Source organism: Schistocerca cancellata, chromosome 1, assembly GCF_023864275.1.
Source record: "Schistocerca cancellata isolate TAMUIC-IGC-003103 chromosome 1, iqSchCanc2.1, whole genome shotgun sequence".
NCBI classification, from domain to species: Eukaryota; Metazoa; Arthropoda; class Insecta; order Orthoptera; family Acrididae; genus Schistocerca; species Schistocerca cancellata.
The window spans coordinates 551,032,426-551,051,371 of record NC_064626.1 but is presented as its reverse complement, the minus strand read 5'-3'; the positions used below and the strand labels follow the sequence as shown (position 1 = coordinate 551,051,371).

Here is an 18,946-nt window from a genome sequence, read left to right as displayed (position 1 = left end):
ATCTGCAAATAAGACGGCCTCGCTGACCTATACACTGTGCACCCACAGTCCAGCCGTGAATGCACAAATGCGCGATAAAACTGAAGGAGACGCGCCCTGTCCACTCCCCAAGACCTGTGGCTGAGGCACTTGAGGATGTTCAGTGCCTTCAGGGTTCTGGCTTTCAAGTCGTGTAGGTGTGGCAGCCATGACAACCTGGAGTCAAAAATTAGGCCCCGAAACCGCACTGTGTCTCTAAAATGTAGGACAGTATCCCTCACATGCAAGGCAGGCAAATTAAAAAGATGATGAGAATGATTAAAATGAACACAAACACACTTATCGGCAGAAAACCAAAAACCTGTCTTTGCAGCCCACTCCTCTAACCGCTGCACTGTTAGCTGCAGCTGATGGCTCATGGTTGCAACACTGGAGGAGGAACAGAAAACAGCAAAGTCGTCCACAAATAAGGAGCACTGTACTGGAATCCTCACTGTAGACGTTATACTGTTGACGGCTATGGCAAAAAGGGTAATGCTTAAAACATTGCCCTGGGGGACACCGTCCTCTTGCTCAAAGCGATCAGACAGCGTGTCACCAACTCGGGTCCAAAAAAGCCGCTGAGACAGGAAAGACTGTATGAAAATGGGGAGGCGGCCACGAAAGCCCCATTGATGCAGTTGTGCACAAATACAGTGTCTCCAAGTAGTGTCATATGCCTTACTGATATCAGAGAAGATACCAATACAGTGATGCTGACAGAGGAAAGGAGGGTCAGGTTGTCAACCGTGGACCGAAATTTACGGAATCCACACTGAGAGTGGCTAAGGAGCTGTCTGGTCTCTAACAGCCAGACCAGAACGGTTAACCATCAGTTTCAGGGTCTTTCCAACACAGCTTGTCAAGGCAATACTCCGATAACTACTGGGACATGTGCGGTCCTTTCCTGGTTTGAGGAGAGGGATGAGAATTGCCTCCGTCCACGAGATGGGGAACACTCCTGTCTGCCATATGAGATTAAAACATTCGAGGAGGATTTCCTTTGACGTCGCTGGTAGATGTCAAAGTGTGGAGTACCGGATGTGGTCATGACCTGGTGCAGTGTCAGAAGTCACGCTAAGTGCCAATTCAAGTTCCCACATGGAAAAAGGGGAGTTGTAAGCCTCAGAACTGTTCGACGGAAAGTCCAAGTTTGCTCGTTCGACAGTCGCACGGTAGCGACGAAACACTGGATCCTGGTTTGCAGTGGCAGTACTTTATGCAAAATGCTCTGCCAGCTTCTGAGCAGTGGCTCTGGGTTTTGTTTGGAAGCATCCATGGTTCAGGACTGCAGCTATTGGTAAACGGCTGCGTTTACCAGAAATCCTCCGAATGGCTTCCCATACTTTTCTGGAACCAGTGGAATGGTTGATGGAGTCCAGGAACTCCTATCATGACCTTCCCTTGCTCTCTTTAATGACACAGCATGCCCTGGCTCTCGCGATTTGAAAGGCGGTAAGATTGACCGCTGTTGGGCGGCATTTAAATCGTCGAAGAGCCGCACGCCTGTCCCGGATGGCTGAGTGGCACTCTTCTGTCCACCAAGGCACAAGGCAAGAGGGCCAAAATACTTTGGTATGGACAGGTCAGCAGCATGATGGATCACAAGTGTGATGTGATCCACCCATTCCTGTATGCTCTTGTGGTGTTCAAAGACAGCCAACCGACTGAACAGTGGCCAGTTAGCCCTGCCAATCATCCACGATAGCAGCCTCTGCTCCAGCAATACACCATCCAGGAGATGAATGCGGATGGGGAAGTGATCGCTGGAATGAAGGTCATCAATGACCTCCCAGTGAACAGTCGGTGAGGGTTGGAGAGCAGAAAAATAGGTCAATGGCTGAGAATGACCCAGTAGCAGCAGAGAAATGAGTCGGAGTACCAGTGTTGAGGATGCACAACACATGAGATGTTAGGAGGCTCTCCAAAACTCAACCTCGAGCGCAAAGAGAAGTGGAGCCCCACAGGACATGATGGGCATTGAAGTCGCCCAGGAGGAGAAATGGGCGGGGGAGTTGTGTGATAAGATCTGTGAGAGCCTCTAAGTTCACTGCATCCAGAGGAGGTAAATAAAGGGAGCAAATGGTAAACCTGCGACGTGAATGAATTTCAACTGCAACTGCTTGCAGGTCAGTATCCAGGGGGAGAGCAGAGGAGTGGTGGTCATTATTAACAAACACGGCGACTTCGCCTTTGGCCCTTTCCCCAGTCAGGTCATACCTGCGATATAACGTATATCCCCTTAGTACAGGAGCATAAGATGGTTTTAAATGCGTTTCCTGTCAACACACGCACAGGGGGCATTGCTGTTCTAGGAGGTTCAGTTCCTCCACATACGCCCAGAATCCATTCATGTTCCACTGTATAATGGGAGCCATCTATCAGGGTGGGAGTACCTTAGAGGAAGTACAAGACATGTTATTTGGTCTTAAGTGAGTCAAAGTGCAGTGCCATGCCTCTTCACACAGCATAACATTCTTCTATTGCATGGCACTGTATTTCACCGTCGAATGTTGGCTGGTTTGACATCCTGCCCTCCTTTTCCTTGTTTTTAAAATAGAGGGAAACATTCCACGTGGGAAAAATATATCTAAAAACAAAGATGATGAGACTTACCAAACAAAAGCGCTGGCAGGTCGATAGACACACAAACAAACACAAACATACACACAAAATTCGAGCTTTCGCAGCCCCTGGTTGCTTCGTCAGGAAAGAGGGAAGGAGAGGGAAAGATGAAGATGAAAGGATTTCATCTTTCCCTCTCCTTCCCTCTGATGATGAAGATGAAAGGATTTCATCTTTCCCTCTCCTTCCCTCTTTCCTGACGAAGCAACCAGGGGTTGCGAAAGCTCGAATTTTGTGTGTATGTTTGTGTGTCTATCGACCTGCCAGCGCTTTTGTTTGGTAAGTCTCATCATCTTTGTTTGTATATATATATATAAGGAAACATTGTACGTGGGAAAAAATATATGTAAAAACAAAGATGATTTGACTTACCAAACGAAAGCGTTGGCACGTCGATAGACACACAAACATACACACAAAATTTTAGCTTTCGCATCCAATGGTTGCCTCATCAGGAAAGAGGGAAGGAGAGGGAAAAACGAAAGGATTTGGGTTTTAAGGGAGAGGGTAAGGAGTCATTCAAATCCCGGGAGCAGAAAGACTTACCTTAGGGGAAAAAAGGACGGGTTCCATCAGATTCACCTGGTCCTACTCCAAATCCCATGCCACTTTCCTTGATGTTGACCTCCACCTGTCCAATGGCCAGCTTCACACGTCCGTCCACATCAAACCCACCAACAAGCAACAGTACCTCCATTATGACAGCTGCCACCCATTCCACATCAAACGGTCCCTTCCCTACAGCCTAGGTCTTCGTGGCAAACGAATCTGCTCCAGTCCGGAATCCTTGAACCATTACACCAACAACCTGAAAACAGCTTTTGCATCCTGTAACTACCCTCCCGACCTGGTACAGAAGCAAATAACCAGAGCCACTTCCTCATCTCCTCAAACCCGGAACCTTCCACAGAAGAACCCCAAAAGTGCCCCACTTGTGACAGGATACTTTCCGGGACTGGATCAGATTCTGAATGTGGCTCTCCAGCAGGGATACGACTTCCTCAAATCCTGCCCTGAAATGAGATCCATCCTTCATGAAATCCTCCCCACTCCACCAAGAGTGTCTTTCCGCCGTCCACCTAACCTTCGTAACCTCTTAGTTCATCCCTATGAAATCCCCAAACCACCTTCCCTACCCTCTGGCTCCTACCCTTGTAACCGCCCCCGGTGTAAAACCTGTCCCATGCACCCTCCCACCACCACCTACTCCAGTCCTGTAACCCGGAAGGTGTACACGATCAAAGGCAGAGCCACGTGTGAAAGCACCCACGTGATTTACCAACTGACCTGCCTACACTGTGAAGCCTTCTATGTGGGAATGACCAGCAACAAACTGTCCATTCGCATGAATGGACACAGGCAGACAGTGTTTGTTGGTAATGAGGATCACCCTGTGGCTAAACATGCCTTGGTGCACGGCCAGCACATCTTGGCACAGTGTTACACCGTCCGGGTTATCTGGATACTTCCCACTAACACCAACCTGTCAGAACTCCGGAGATGGGAACTTGCCCTTCAGCATATCCTCTCTTCTCGCTATCCGCCAGGCCTCAATCTCCGCTAATTTCTAATTTCAATTTGTCGCCGCTCATACCTCACCTGTCTTTCAACAACATCTTTGCCTCTGTACTTCCGCCTCGACTGACATCTCTGCCCAAACTCTTTGCCTTTATAAATGTCTGCTTGCGTCTGTATGTGCAGATGGATATGTGTGTGTGTGCGCGCGCGAGTGTATACCTGTCCTTTTTTCACCCCTAAGGTAAGTCTTTCCGCTCCCGGGATTGGATGACTCCTTACCCTCTTCCTTAAAATCCACATCCTTTTGTCTTTCCCTCTCCTAGAATTTTGTGTGTATGTTTGTGTTTGTTTGTGTGTCTATCGACCTGCCAGCACTTTTGTTTGGTAAGTCTCATCATCTTTCTTTTTAGATATATTTTTCCCACGTGGAATGTTTCCCTCTATTATACTGGATGTGATTATTTGTAACCGGGAGGACAAGAACCTCTCAGAAAATCTACACTCTCTATTAGCTAATAACTTTCTGTTTTGTGTGACATAAAATTAAATATGGGATACATAGAACCAGTAAAGACAAAAGACAAGCAAGACAGTACACATTTCTTCAAAAGTCCTTTCACTTTTGTCTTTCTAATCTCACTACAGCTTTATATGGCATGCTATCCTTTCTCCAAAAGAAGCTATTACCCCATCAAAGTTCATCAAACATTTTGCTGCATGAAAAAACAAAATGTCATTGTTTAATACTGAAGAAGTTTTTAAGACTGGTGTGGTTTCTCAAGCTGATTATGTGTATTTTGTCACTGTCTGCTACATGAAACGAAATAGGCTTGTCTAATATTGCAGCAATTGTAACATACACCAAATAAACGAGGCTGTTTCAGAACAAATGGTCATTTTTATGACATGACAGAATATAATTCACGAAATACCAATATCAAATGCCTATTAGCCCTACAACAAGCAAAAGCTTTATGTTAGGAAATAGTTTCACATTTCATTCATACGCTCCTGTTTCTCAAGCACGAGATCAAAAATTAGTAGTCAGAAATTTTTATATAAATTTGGAATCATCATATTCTTCCATAATTTGTGAGGTGTCCCCATTTCTTCTCCTTCCTCATTCTAACAACCACCTTTGTCATCACTAATACTGTAACTATTCCTGCCACTGTTAAAACTTATTCTCCGGTTAACTTTACTAACCCTGCCACAATCACAAGTTTAGTTATCCTGTGTTTATTCTCCGGTTAGGCTTCCCGCGTGTTCATAAAACACATTTTCCACGTTACTCCCAGAATAGAACATATAGCCAGCAACTGTACAACTGGCCCTTGCTAGTGTAGCGGTCTGGCCAAGAACTTTGCCAAAATTTAATTTTCTTGGGATTCACGTTGAAGATAACATGTAATGTTTCTTACCTGTTATTCCTGTTAGTCATTTATTTCCACTCTGGTATTCTGAATCTATGTCTATCACTAGTAATTATAACAACACTTATCATTTGCAAAGCCAGTCAACCACATAAGCAAACAGCAACTGTCATTCACCCATTTGGCTTTATTCCGCTTAGCTCATATAGCCCCGTCCCCTTTTGTCTGCAGGGAAGTTTATTTCTAGATGTGACGGGATTTCCCTGGCAGGTACACTATGCAATAATAAGCTTATTTTTCATTCAGAAATTAACTTAGAATGTGTTAAAAATTTTTCGAAAACCAACATGGACGCGTTTCAAAATTATATGAATAATCGATAGACCAACGTGCGCTGGATGCTAGCCACTTTGTGAAACAAGGTTTTTTTCCTCAAGAATATGAATTTGGCGAGGACCTCCCAGACCACATACAACGGGTCATGAGAACGGATACACAGCATCAGATTCCCATCGTCGTTGCACCACACAATACCCAGTGTATTTGTGCATAAAAATCTACAGACTTGCACTCACTTTATGCTATGCACAGACACCATAAAGCCAGTGCTGCACCCAGCATACAGTGGACTGTATAAAGTACTAAGATTGGGATCAAACATATTCAAAATAATGCTAGCTGGCAAACCCACTACTGTACCCGTCAATAGACTTAAGCCAGCATGGACTTTGGTGGAGACACCAGGGAACAATACCATTCCTCTGACCTCATGCCATAACACAACTCCCTTTTCTGTCACAGTTGATGTCAAGCATTACCTTCCAGAAGATATCACAGTGTCTCTACATGACACAAGGATCATGGTATCCCTGTCATGTATGAAAACCGAAAGATTGGCAACAGCAAGGTGTCACGATCATTGCACCCCTCCAGGTTGATACCAAAGTCAGTCAATACAGCTGCATTGTTATCTACACTATACAAGGGCAGTATTCACAGGATCACATATAACCACTGGCAGACAACCTAATGATGACACCTCTAGTAACACCTACTCAGCCAGTACCAACATCACGAACCGGCAGACCGCTGTGCTGACCAAGACATCTACGTGAGTACAAGCTAGACAGCATCTCCAGAGACGACGAACACCACACTGCAACACAACTTCAGCATGCCTTTGGAGGGGTGTGTGAGCCCTGTGAGGACAGAAGCTCTATGAACTTCCATCTACAAGAATATCACTGCAAGAGCAGTATCTCTGGACCTTGGGCAATGTGTTCTGAGATGCCAGGTGTTTAACTTGTATCTGTCCGTATGTGTATAAATAAATATTGAATATGTGAATTGGTAATGTTGACAGTCATTACACATCATGAACATTGTGCTTGTTACCCAAATCCTACATGTTATTTGCTACTCTTTTGATCTCCACACAAATTTTGCATCTTATTCAGGTCTTGATGATCTCAAGTTCACTTTTCATGACTATCCTCTCAATTTCTTCCCCTGTAAATTGTTATGAGAAAGATGTGATCAGCTTATTATGATTCTGACTATCTAAATTCTCAATAGCACGTCTATATTTGTTTTCCTAACCATCCAACTTGTTACGGCCACTATCCTCAATATTCAAATTTCTACTGCGTGCAGCAGGGATATCTCCTTTTTTTTTCTAGTGCCCATCTTTCAAAGATTCCCACGTTAATAAATTGATGTAGTTACTTGTAAGAATATTACTTTTGGCCAGTATTGCCTTGTATTCTATTGCTATTCTTCTCTTCATTTCTGTTAAGCATCTGTTATCTTCTACAACAATTCGGTCAGGATATCAGGGGTGTTTTGCTAAATTAATGTATGTGCCACTTATGTTTACCTCCTGTTGGTCTTTACTTTTTGTAACTGCTATTAACTTTATTTGGTTTTGTTCTTAATTATTTTCAATTTTCACTTCTGTTGTTTAACAAATAGTACTTAACATTTTGTTCATTGCCTTATTTGAATTAGCAACTATCACTGTCATCACCAATGCAGTGTAGCTTTTCACTAATGAATTTATTTATTTTTGTTTTTTTTTCTTTTATGGTTTATGCATCTTCTCCAATTTATTTACTAAACAAGCACACATTTCTACCTAGCTTTAACAGCTTTCAGGTGGTGTTAATGCGAAGAAAACTAGCTTTAGATGACAGTAACTAATGTGGATCTCCTATCATCAGTGCTTTCTGGAATTAATGAAAAGACAAAATGCATGTTTCTAAATATCAGCAACCTTTCAGAGAAGATGCAAATAATGAAGTTTTCTTACAAGGTTAAACAAAACGTACGTGCTTTTGAAATGTGACACCATTTAACCCTGTTACCAAAGCTCCCACTCTACTAAACAAAAATCCCTGCAACTGTGTAATATAACCTCCATCTTTAAACCCAAATCATTACAAATCCATCATCATGACTGCAAAATTCACCAATAGAGAAACTCCTAACATTTTCAAGTTAGAGGATAAAAACAGTTATGAAATGCAATGATATCAATGTGTCTCATGCAGGTAGTAGAGGCAAGTCATCCTCACCACTCCTGTCCAGAAAATTTAAATAATCATAAATTTTCCTTTCCAGGCTTTTCACTGTGTGACAGCAATATAATAGATAAGAAATATAAATAAGACACAACAAGAAATCATACAAGGGTAATTCAAAATTAAAATTAAAATTACAATTACAATGAAACTTACTTGGCGCAAAATGAAAGCAATTACATCAGATGATTCCCAATAACTTGCATGGAAAAGATGTGGCAAAGCATTTGTTGGGAAATTTGCAAGTCCCTCTGGACAATACAATGCATAGTCTAGTCGCTTTGTACCCCACCATTTCTGTGTTACTGAAAAGTGAAGGATAAAAAGCTGTAATTCAGCAATTCTCTTCCACAAATAACACTTCACCATAGAAACATGTGACTACTGTAGTATCAAAAATTGATGTAACATTACAGAAAACAAGGAAAGTTTTCTAATTCACAGGCACAAAAATATTATTTGAAATCAGATATATGTTCACTTTTGTAATATAAGTTTTTTATATATTTAAATATATCACAAAGGAAAATTAATTTCAGCACTACCTGAAAACTTCTCCATAAATTCATCAGTACCTCACTACAGCATGTAACTGACATTGCTCTACAGAGTATGTAATGTATGAAACACTTAAACATAACTATTTTGTGCCCTTTCCTTGTTTCAGATTAAAATACCTTCTGTAGTATGTTTTCTTCTTTTCAGAGCTTTTGGACAAACAATGAAGACTCATTACACCACATAAAATTCTCTACAAAAAAAAAGAAACATGCAAGAATAAATAAGACTACAAATATGAACAGAAAGATTTACAATAATGCCATCTGTGCATTTGTGTTTTTCTACTGATAAAATAGAAAATTAATTTCTTCTTTCATTCCACAGTAAAAAATAAATAAAAAAAAACCATGAGTCAGGAACAATCACATACTACTCCAAGTACAGGAAGAAAGAAAATGTGCAATGTGTGCCATCAGTAGGGCAATAAACATGCGAGCAACTTAACTGTACCATAGTAACACAGAAAAATCTGGCACATTTGCCAAATCAAATCAAAATCTACTTACAGGCATTAATAGTTTGTAGTGGTAATGAGTCAATTACTCCTGATACAGTACTTTGGATGCTAACTTCTGACATTCTTCGTAGATGACTTCCTTGAATGGGTGATGTCAGATTCAAGCTCTCAGCGAACATTTGTGGGTTTGCCTGAATTACTTCCACTGGTAGAATCAACACAAGAGTTTTAATATGAGTACAAATTGACCTTGGGTTTTGAAGCTTTGTTTAAAGATGCACTTTCACAAATGGCTAATTGTTATAGAAATCCTGGTAACTAGTACAGTGGGAAGTACTGATTACTGCTCATCTTACAGATGAAGCTGTAAATACTATACGATACAGAACACAATGAACAGAATTAACAGCTATTTTCGTTTGATAAGTGTTACAGTATAATATTCAAGTGTAAATAATCCAATCAGCACAAAAAAGTTAGACTCATGTGGGATACCATCCCACTTCCCCCTGAACCTCATGGTGTACTCTGCTGAAACAACTTTGTATAATAACTACAGCATCTCAATACCCGTACTCCCATACACATTTTTTCATAAACCATACTGCTCAGTATAAAAAATTCCAACATTATGACCATAAACCAGAAGGCATGAGGATCCCCTCTCTGACCTGTAGCAATTGATGCTCCTGCAAAAGGGAGTGAAGTGTGCCTATGCTAAAATGTTCAGTTCACTAGTACACAATATCAAAGCCATAAAAATACTTTACAGTAAATCCTGCTCAACAACTATTTTAGTGAACAGAATTCGTCTGCAGTAATAAATGAAACATTTTTTTGTGAAACTCCAATGCACACAGAAATTAAAGCAAAAGACTATTACATCAACATTGTAATGTTCTAATGAAAACTTCCCATTAATTGTTTTCTTATCTTCTATAATCTTTAAGCTGTTATTGCTTCACCTTTACTTATAACCTTCTGTGACAATATGTATTTTAATTTTAGACTGCAAAGGATAAATAATATTATACATACAAGCTCATTATTACTGATGCACAGTTGTAGTACTCATTACTATTTTATTCTACTTATTGGCATTTGTATTCTAAGTATTAATTGACCCTGTCACAAGAGACCTACATGCTCATAAGGATCCACAGAACCTGTGAACTGTAATTAAATAAATATTAAAAAAAAAGATGTTTCAGTTGTCTGAATTGTGACTGGCTTCTCAAATCTGATCTCTCAGGTACACTCAAATTGGCCATTTATTCTGTTCAGAATATTCTTTTAAGTTTCAACTTTAGTTGTAAGATGAGGGACATATCGGTCTTCCCTGCTTAAATTTATCTCAGTTCTGTAAATCTAAATTAGTGCAAATAGAGCTTCTGCCCACCAACATACAGACACATGAATGCTAATTTTATGTAACAGCAATCTAATCTAATATAGATGTAAAGCAAACTCTCACTGATACATCATCACATTTTTTGACATATTTTAAGAATGTGCAATTTTTCTGTACTTCATTATAATGTGTGCATATTGTTTTGATGTTTCTTAAAGAACAATATTTATCAGTACCACCCATGAAGTCCCAGATGTGAATATAAAATAATAGTACAAATATCATTTATCCAAATCTCCTGTCTAACAGAGTTACGGGGAGAAAAATCATTCAATTTGATGAGGTACTGTGCACAAGTTGCTCCTCTTTCACAGGCACATGGGACTCTGATGTTTTGGATTTATTTTTCACATAAAGGAAGTAAATCTGGAGAAACAGTTATTTCCTGTAACATTAACTGCAGATTTTCTTGATTATCACTCCTCATAAACAAGAGAGAAAAAAATCCTACTGCAATGGTATCCTAGTTCATGTATCAAAATTATTTTGACCCAAAAGAAATGTGTCATAAGTACCTACATTATATTTTTAATGCGCTGCACTAACTACTAAAGAGTCTCATTTTAGCAGTCAGTTCTGAAGGCAGTGCAACTCTCCTACCAAAAAGGACATGCTCTCTTTGCACTTTCTTCATGTCAACAATTTAACACCATCCCCTCTACTCCACCCCACGAATATTTATTGTGCAGGAAGCTTCATATATATTTAAATCATTTTAGGAACTCTAAAAACTTCTACATTTGCCCTTTAAAATTCCAAACCTTGCACTTAATCTCAATATTTGTACCGATGATTGATGTCTCAAGAGCTTCACCCAAAAATTTGTAGGCACAATGATCCAAGTGACATCCAAACATTCACTTAGCTTGCACATCAGTCAAGGAATAAGTAGAATGGTAAGTAAAACATAATTTTCGAAATATGTCAACATCATTTCAAGCAAGCGAAATATGGTTTGCATTTTTCAAAGGCAACACAATTTCTGGGTCACACATTTGCTACACAGAACACTGTTTTCCTTCAGAGATATTATTAGTTATTAACAATATGCTTACATTGGACGGGGAGGGAGCAGGAGGATGAGAGGGAAAGACAAGAGAGGGTCAAAGGAGGAAAAAGGTGGGGGGAGGAAGGGAAAGAGGAGGTGCAGGGGAAGAGTAGGGCAGGGGCAGATGAGGGGGCAGGGAGGTGGTGCGGGGGGACGAGGGGGCAGAGGAGATGTGGGGGGAGGAGGGGGCAGAGGAGGTGCAGGGGGAGGATGGAGTGGGGGTGGAGGATGGGGCAGAGGAGGTGCAGGGGGAGGATGGAGTGGGGGTGGAGGAGGGGGCAGAGGTGTAGGGGGAAGAGGGAAGAGGGGTGGAGGAGGGGGCAGAGGTGCAGGGGGAAGAGGGGTGGAGGTGGGGGTGGAGGTGGAGGCAGGGGAGGAGCGGGTGAGGGTTGAGGGGGGGGGAGACAGGAGGAGGAGGAGGAGGAGGAGGAGGAGGAGGAGGAGGAGGAGGAAGAAAGGTAGAGGTTAGGGGCCCAAGGGAGGGGCCATTCCAAACCAAGTTGTCTAGTACTGGTTGCTTGACTGTCTTAGAAAAAGACCTGGCCTTCAAATTAAATCCATCACCTAGCTGAATGTATTCCTTCATATGTTTTTAAAAGTTCAAAGTTATTAGCCACAAATTAAAAAAAAACTCCATTTTTGAACAGTAGAATTTCCCACCCTTGATATCTTTTGTGTTATTACACTATCCTCTTCACTCCTGAGACAAAAATGATTGGCAAGAAAGTTTCCTTTTCATGTTTTCCAGAAATCCAATAAACAAGTATGACACAAATGCAAATGAAATATCTATTTGGTGATTCATTCAGGTGTAAATAGAAGTCCACTTAAGTGGACCTCAAGCCTTACTTATTGTGAAAATGTACTAGTCTTTTTTTTATAGTTTCTTTGCCCTTTCTTCTATATAAACATTTTATTCAGCAACTTACGCATATTGAAAACAGTAAACTCTACTGTATTTGCTAATGCACACAGAAAAGAAGTTTCTTAAAGTTAGTTTTGAAATAGTGATTTTCAATACAGTTTTTTGGTCATGTTCTAAAACTACTTCATAAATGTAAGAAAATAATATTTATAGAATAATTTATGACAAGTCATAATTTGCTACTACCAGTAAATTAATCTTTGCTTTTGTAATAAGCTCCAAAACAATTGTTCTTCACAATACACAAAACATTTCATATTTGAGACACATTTCTCTTATTTTGGAATTGCAGCCATGCTTACTGTGTTTTAAAGCATTCCTTGCCTCAATGGATTTTGGTAGTTGGCCAACATTGTAAAATCTAACTTCTGACATTGGTTTCAACACAGATCACCTTCCTTTTTATTTACGTTTTCTACTTCTTCACTGTCAGAGGGATTCTCTATACAAGTGTGTCCTCTTCTCTTAGCTAGTAGCATGACACCTTAATATTCTTATTAATTACCAGTCCATTTCATCAAGCTCAGCAGGACAAACTTCATTCCAAAATGAGAATTCACCATCTTCCTATTCAGATAGTTCCACATTGTTGTCTTTAAGAAGAGCTTCTACTACCTCCTCAGTTAAAATTTAATGCATTGCTTTATAGTGTAGAAATAACTTTTATTTCAGTATCCCACTACTGAAGATCAAACTGAAATTAGCAGATATGCACTTTGACCTGATGTCCACATATGGGGAGCTTCATAAAATGCATTATTTCATAGTAACAAGGACAAGTTGTGCAAACTGAACTAATTCTCAACTTCTGGATTAGTTAGTGAATGTTAGGTAAAAAATACAGATTCTAAATCTAATATTTAGACACAATAATTATTTACAAACCTTTTAGATCTGTAGAAGTAACCTTTTGCTTTGTACAACCTGCTGTAAACTAACACACTAATCATTCCTTTCAAGATGCTGTGCTCTGGGTTTAAAGCTAAGAATTAGAAGGTCAATTCTCACGGATCATGGGTCTACAAATGGAAAAATACACCTATTTATAGAGAAAAAAAATCATGAATTAAGGTCCAAATGTGTGGACCAAAGGAACGAAGAAGCTAGATAGTACAGTTACTTTATATAGAGCATTAGTTGTGAGAAATTTACACTTTACAAAATAGATTTTTGAATTTTTTTTGTTTCCTAGTCTGCGAGATTTTTGTTGGGGGACCAGATAAAAATCTGAAAATCATGCACTTATGATACGATACTTCAGCACACATTCAACTTAGAGATTCAGTGGGAAGTTATGGAAAAAATTACATATATGAGTAAAAACTGTGTTTTTGAACATCTGTGATATGTAGGCTAATGCAATAAAGTATACCAGTTACATACTTTAAACATATCAATGATTACTTGTTATTTTGTAAATGAAACTCTGCCAACTAATTACATTATCTTGTTCTCATGTCATTTGTTTTTACTACAAAGTTCACTGAACATCTGTGGAATTTCTTCACTCAGTTTTGCATTAGGTTAAAAGTTTGCCCACTCACAGAAGTAAATTCCAGGGGATACAGTTTCTTCAGTACATACTAACTTCACCTTCTCAACCTTTCTGAATGAGGCCATTGGTCCCGGTGGGTGGTAAATTGTAACATTCACATCTTAGATTTGACTGTTTATTTTATCAGTTTCAACACTCCACTACTGTTCTTCATGAGCACAAGCCACTACGTCTTTTTTTTTAAGTGTCAATGGCACAAGTTTGTCACATTACTGAAGTTCATAATCAGGTGATGATGATGTGATCTCACATTTGAGCAAGTTGTGTGACTGCAGTATAAAACACTGAAAGTGACTCTAATCTTCTAACAAGTGTGGAATCTTTCCTTCAAGATAATGGTGCAGAGTTCTTGTGTTTATTCAAGTTTTACAAAAATGTAGGTGCGGCTCTTGAGTTTATCTTAATCTTTATAACAGAACCCAAATGGATGAACTGTGGCCTCTTTATGTGTACCTAGTGATCCCCTTGTACGTCATCTTTAACAAAAAGGAATAGTTTTCTGAAAAGTCAGTAAGAACTAAGCATTCATCAATTGTCAAGGTTTGCTTTTTGTCTCTCATAAATTTACCTTTAGCTTTGTTTTCTAATTGAACTAGCAGGAGATACACCTAATATTTCACAAGTGGAATCTACTTTTTTAATGTTTATGATAAGTCACAAATTTGTTTATCTGAATTGTCACTATCATTTTCTTTGTTAATTATTAATATCTTAGAATAACATGTTAGTCACAATGACTTTCCTGGTGTTGGATTGATAAAAGTGCTTTCATTTTTAGAATAATGATCAATGATTTAACCTCCGAGCCAACTGTGAAGTAAAACAACACTTTATCTTCTTCACTGCACTCTTCAATTAAAGTAATGTCTTTAGGAAACGCTCCATACACACTTATGACAAGCTGCATTAATAAGAACACTTGAGACTCCATTTTTTAACTGCACACTTCAGGAGCTCATAGTTAACTCAGTGTGAGTGGACGGACATTGGTGGAAATGGGGGAGAACACACAGACTTGTACAGGCTTGTCTGTGAGCCTGTACAGACTTACACATGCTGTCTGCTGGCCTACTCAAACTTTCAGCATAGGACTGTCTTAACAAATGATCATCAGTTTCTTTAATCTGATGTATTTAAATTATGCAGTTGATATAAGTTTTTGCATTGTCAACCTAGATATAACAGATGCTAAAAACATATTTTTGAGTCTTATTTGTATTTATTTTTCATCCCACAGCTGAAATATGTACTGAAGTTTGATATCATAAAGGTGTCTTAAGTGCGTAATTTTCAGATTTTTTTCTGGTCCCCTAACAAAGACATTGCAGGCCAAAAAATGAAAAAATTAAAAAAATCTGTTTTTCTAAATAGTGTACTTTTTAAGTGTAAGCTTCTCACCATTGGTATTCTATAAAAAGTAACTATAAAATCTAGTGTAATTGCACAAAAAATATTAAGACAGAAATTATTCCTTGTGTAGAAAATTATTGTTTACAAATTGAGTTTCTTTTCTTTTCTGTTAATCTGCTACCAAGAACATTGAGCTATATATACATTCAGCTAAGTGACAAAAGTTTTAATTTGTAAGCCAGAGTGTGTTGCACAAGGAGGGAGCAGGGCACGTGGAGGGATGGGAGGATGAGGAATAAAAGGAAAAGGACAAGGAAGATGGGAAGAGGAAGAGGAGCAGGAGTGAGGGAAATGAGGTTTGGATGGGAGAATTTTATTGACATCCAAAATTGTAAGTAATATAAAGGATGCAGCCCAAAACAGCACACCATCACAGAAACCTCTTTGGAGAGATTTGTAGATTTTGTTTGAATTGGCATTAATCAGAACACGTTCTCAATGTACAATGGTAAAATTGCCAAAAAGTATGGAAATGTCATCGCTCATATCAGGACAGGAAAAGTAAGAATAGAATAGGTGGAACAAGTACAGAATTGCAATTAACAAGAGAGACTATTTGAAATTGAAAGCAGTAGTGTTAGTTATGGGTTGGAAAGTACTTCCCAACTGCAATATTTTGAAGTGTGTGTATAAATGTCTATGTGGTTAATCTGCAAAACAGGAATAGAGTGTACATTTTTAAAAACAAGCAGAAAAGCAATACGGCATTTGAGAAATGAGTTCACTACTGGATCACGCTCAATGTTTAGTGGCTGATGGTCAACACACAAAAATATTTGGACATACTGGTAACCAGAGTATAACATAAATGAAGACAGAAATGCATTTTGCCTCTGCAAATATCCTCAGTTCAAACTGTCGTTCTATCTCTCTAAAAAAGTGAACAGTCACTCATATGTTTTATGCACATTATGTCAAAAATGCGATTAATAGGAATAAGATATTAGGTTGTTTCATCATGATGATTAATGGCTACTCCAATGTTGTGAGGGGGGGGGGGGGGAAATCACAACTAGGAGGGAGGGAGGGAGGAGGGGGGGGGGAGAGAGAGAGAGAGAGAGAGAGAGAGAGAGAGAGAGAGAGAGAGAGAGAGAGCAGCACACTTCACCACGGCATTGTTTAGCCTGTGTGAGAACATTACGGCTGGACAAACTCCAGTAAGAGAAGCTACAAGAGATGTATTGAGCATCACAGGGAGGTTTAGTATTGAAACTGAGAGACAGTATATTTCAGAAAGAATTGGACAATGTATTACTTTCTTCCACATATCTCATGAAAGGACCACAATGAGGAAATCTGTGATGCTGTAGCTGATATGCACCATTTGTGAAGGTAACAGGGAATGGTGGTGGGCAGGGGGAAGCGAGGGATAAGATAGTGGTATCAGAAGTTCTCCCCCTCCACAAACTGGGCAGCAGATCCCTTGTCAGCAGCACATCAGAGCCCAGCATTTTGTTTGAGAGTTTTAACTAATTTCTAATAACTAGAAGTAACTTAGTTTTATCTACTTTGTGCATTTTAGTCTACTGAACTTTAAAAATTTCTTGTTTGTTTGTGTGCCTGGTAACTAAAGCTCCATTTTTAAAAATTGTGTATCTGTTTAGTTATACTGTGTACTAGTGTTTACTAACTTATTCTAAGCTTTTTGCATAAATTTTACTGCATATCTTTAAGTGAGGAACTTTCTCAGGTAGCTTCTGTCTTCCAGGAGTGCCATGTCATGTGACGCCATTTAAATTTCATTTTAGTATATAGCATAGAGTTTAGATCGGTGCTCTAGAATTTGCATGTTTATTTTCTACAGTAGATTTTGTGTAAGCAGAGTTTCTAGTAAGAAGTAATTATTGATACACCCATTTTCAGTAGAGAATTTCTGTTTTAAGAGCTTGCAGGTCTTGTAGTCTTGGACTAAGTAAGAACTCTGCAGAGCAGATTTTAGTGTTTGTTTATCTCCTCATTTACATGTTGCATACAGTCCAACTACAATAGCACCACAGTCATATAATTCTCTCTTTTGTGAGGGTCTCTTTGTCACTTCTCAGTTACTCCTCACTACTTTGCTTGTATTTTTTATATCTTATTCACTTATTTACACCGTATGACATGGCTAGGAACTATGCCCATTATGAGCGGCCCAAAGGAGAATTGTCTGCTTCTGTAAACAGCAGGATGCTCTGTCAGCCACAGTTGACAGGCTTCTGGCTACTGCTCAAAGCTGCAGCAACATCAGGGCACCAGTGCCAAGGCCAGTGATACCTTTTTGTGCCATTGGAATCCCCAGGTGACCTGTTGCTGTGTCTTCCAAAATGCACTTCTCTCAAGAGTGAGTGGCAGACTCTGGAGGGTTCTCATATCACTGGGTAGAAGGTGAAGGAGGGAACAGGCTGCATGGATGGCTCCTTAGCAACAGGTACAAGGTGCTACCAAGTGTTGATAATCTTTCTGAGCCAACACAGGATACGTCTCCTGTTGGGCCAGGGGCTGATTCTCTTGCAGATCAAGACAAGTGCAAAGGGTAAATATGCTAGTCATTGGGAGCTCCAACATCAGATGGGTCATGGAGTGAAATAGCAGGCACCGAGGGAAAGAATGACAGTGTGAACTTTTTTTTTTTTCTTTTCCCTGGGGGGTAGTAGACAGTCTCATCCAAAATGTGGAGAAGGCTCTGCCAGTTGCTATCAAATGCACTGGAGGCAACATGGTTGCAAATTGTGACACACGTTGGCACGAATGAGGCCTGCCACTTGGATTCTGAGGCTATCCTCAGCTTTTTTCAGTAGATAACTCATCTGGAGCTCACTATTTTTAGAGGTTCAGATGATTCTACGATGAGATTGGATGTAAATTTCTCAAATTTCATTATTGGATGGAGAGTCTTAGGGTTTCCCTTAATAGGTCAGGTGTGCACTTCACACAGAGAGAGGCTACTAGTGTAGTAGAGCACATGTGGTGGGCAAGTGGGCCTTTTTAAGGTTAGAGAAACACCCATTGTGATCAGAGATGAACTGCCTACCTAAATAAAATATGCATCAGCCACAATGTTCTCAGAGAATGCTCATCCTCACAAATTGGATATAGAAAAGGTGAATATGATATTACTGAACTGCAGGATCATCCGAGGAAAGGTCCCAGAATTAGTATCGCTCAGTGAAGGTCAGAATGCCTGGATAGAAAGTTGGTTGAAGTAAGTAGTGAATAACAATAAAATCTAAATTTCAGATTTGAATACTTAGTGTAAGGATAGGCTATTCACCAATGGTTGTGTCACATTTATTGCAGCAAAGAATTCAATAATATCTAGCAAGGTTACCACAGATTCCAAATGCGAATTAATTTGAGTGAAGTTAACCATCAAAGGTTGGTCAAAAATGGTATTCAGTTCTTTTACAGACTGTCTGGCTTCATAGAGAATTTGCAGGATATTGTTAATAACTTTCCTGATCATGCTGTTGTAATATGAGGTAAC

General features: G+C 39.6%; 1 protein-coding gene across 5 annotated transcripts in view; it reads right to left on the bottom strand.

Annotated features, from left to right (window-relative positions):
• Positions 1 to 18,946, bottom strand: part of LOC126180278 (protein retinal degeneration B) — a 589,076-nt gene that overhangs the window by 69,811 nt on the left and 500,319 nt on the right. For 4 of the 5 annotated variants that reach the window (XM_049924680.1, XM_049924682.1, XM_049924683.1 and 1 more), the window contains 2 exons: positions 9,181 to 9,336; positions 8,270 to 8,418 (listed from right to left, as the gene is read on the bottom strand). In XM_049924680.1, the coding sequence (XP_049780637.1) occupies positions 8,270 to 8,418; positions 9,181 to 9,336 (305 nt within the window). The remainder of the gene's footprint in view (positions 1 to 8,269; positions 8,419 to 9,180; positions 9,337 to 18,946) is intronic. The other variant, XM_049924684.1, reaches the window with a different exon arrangement.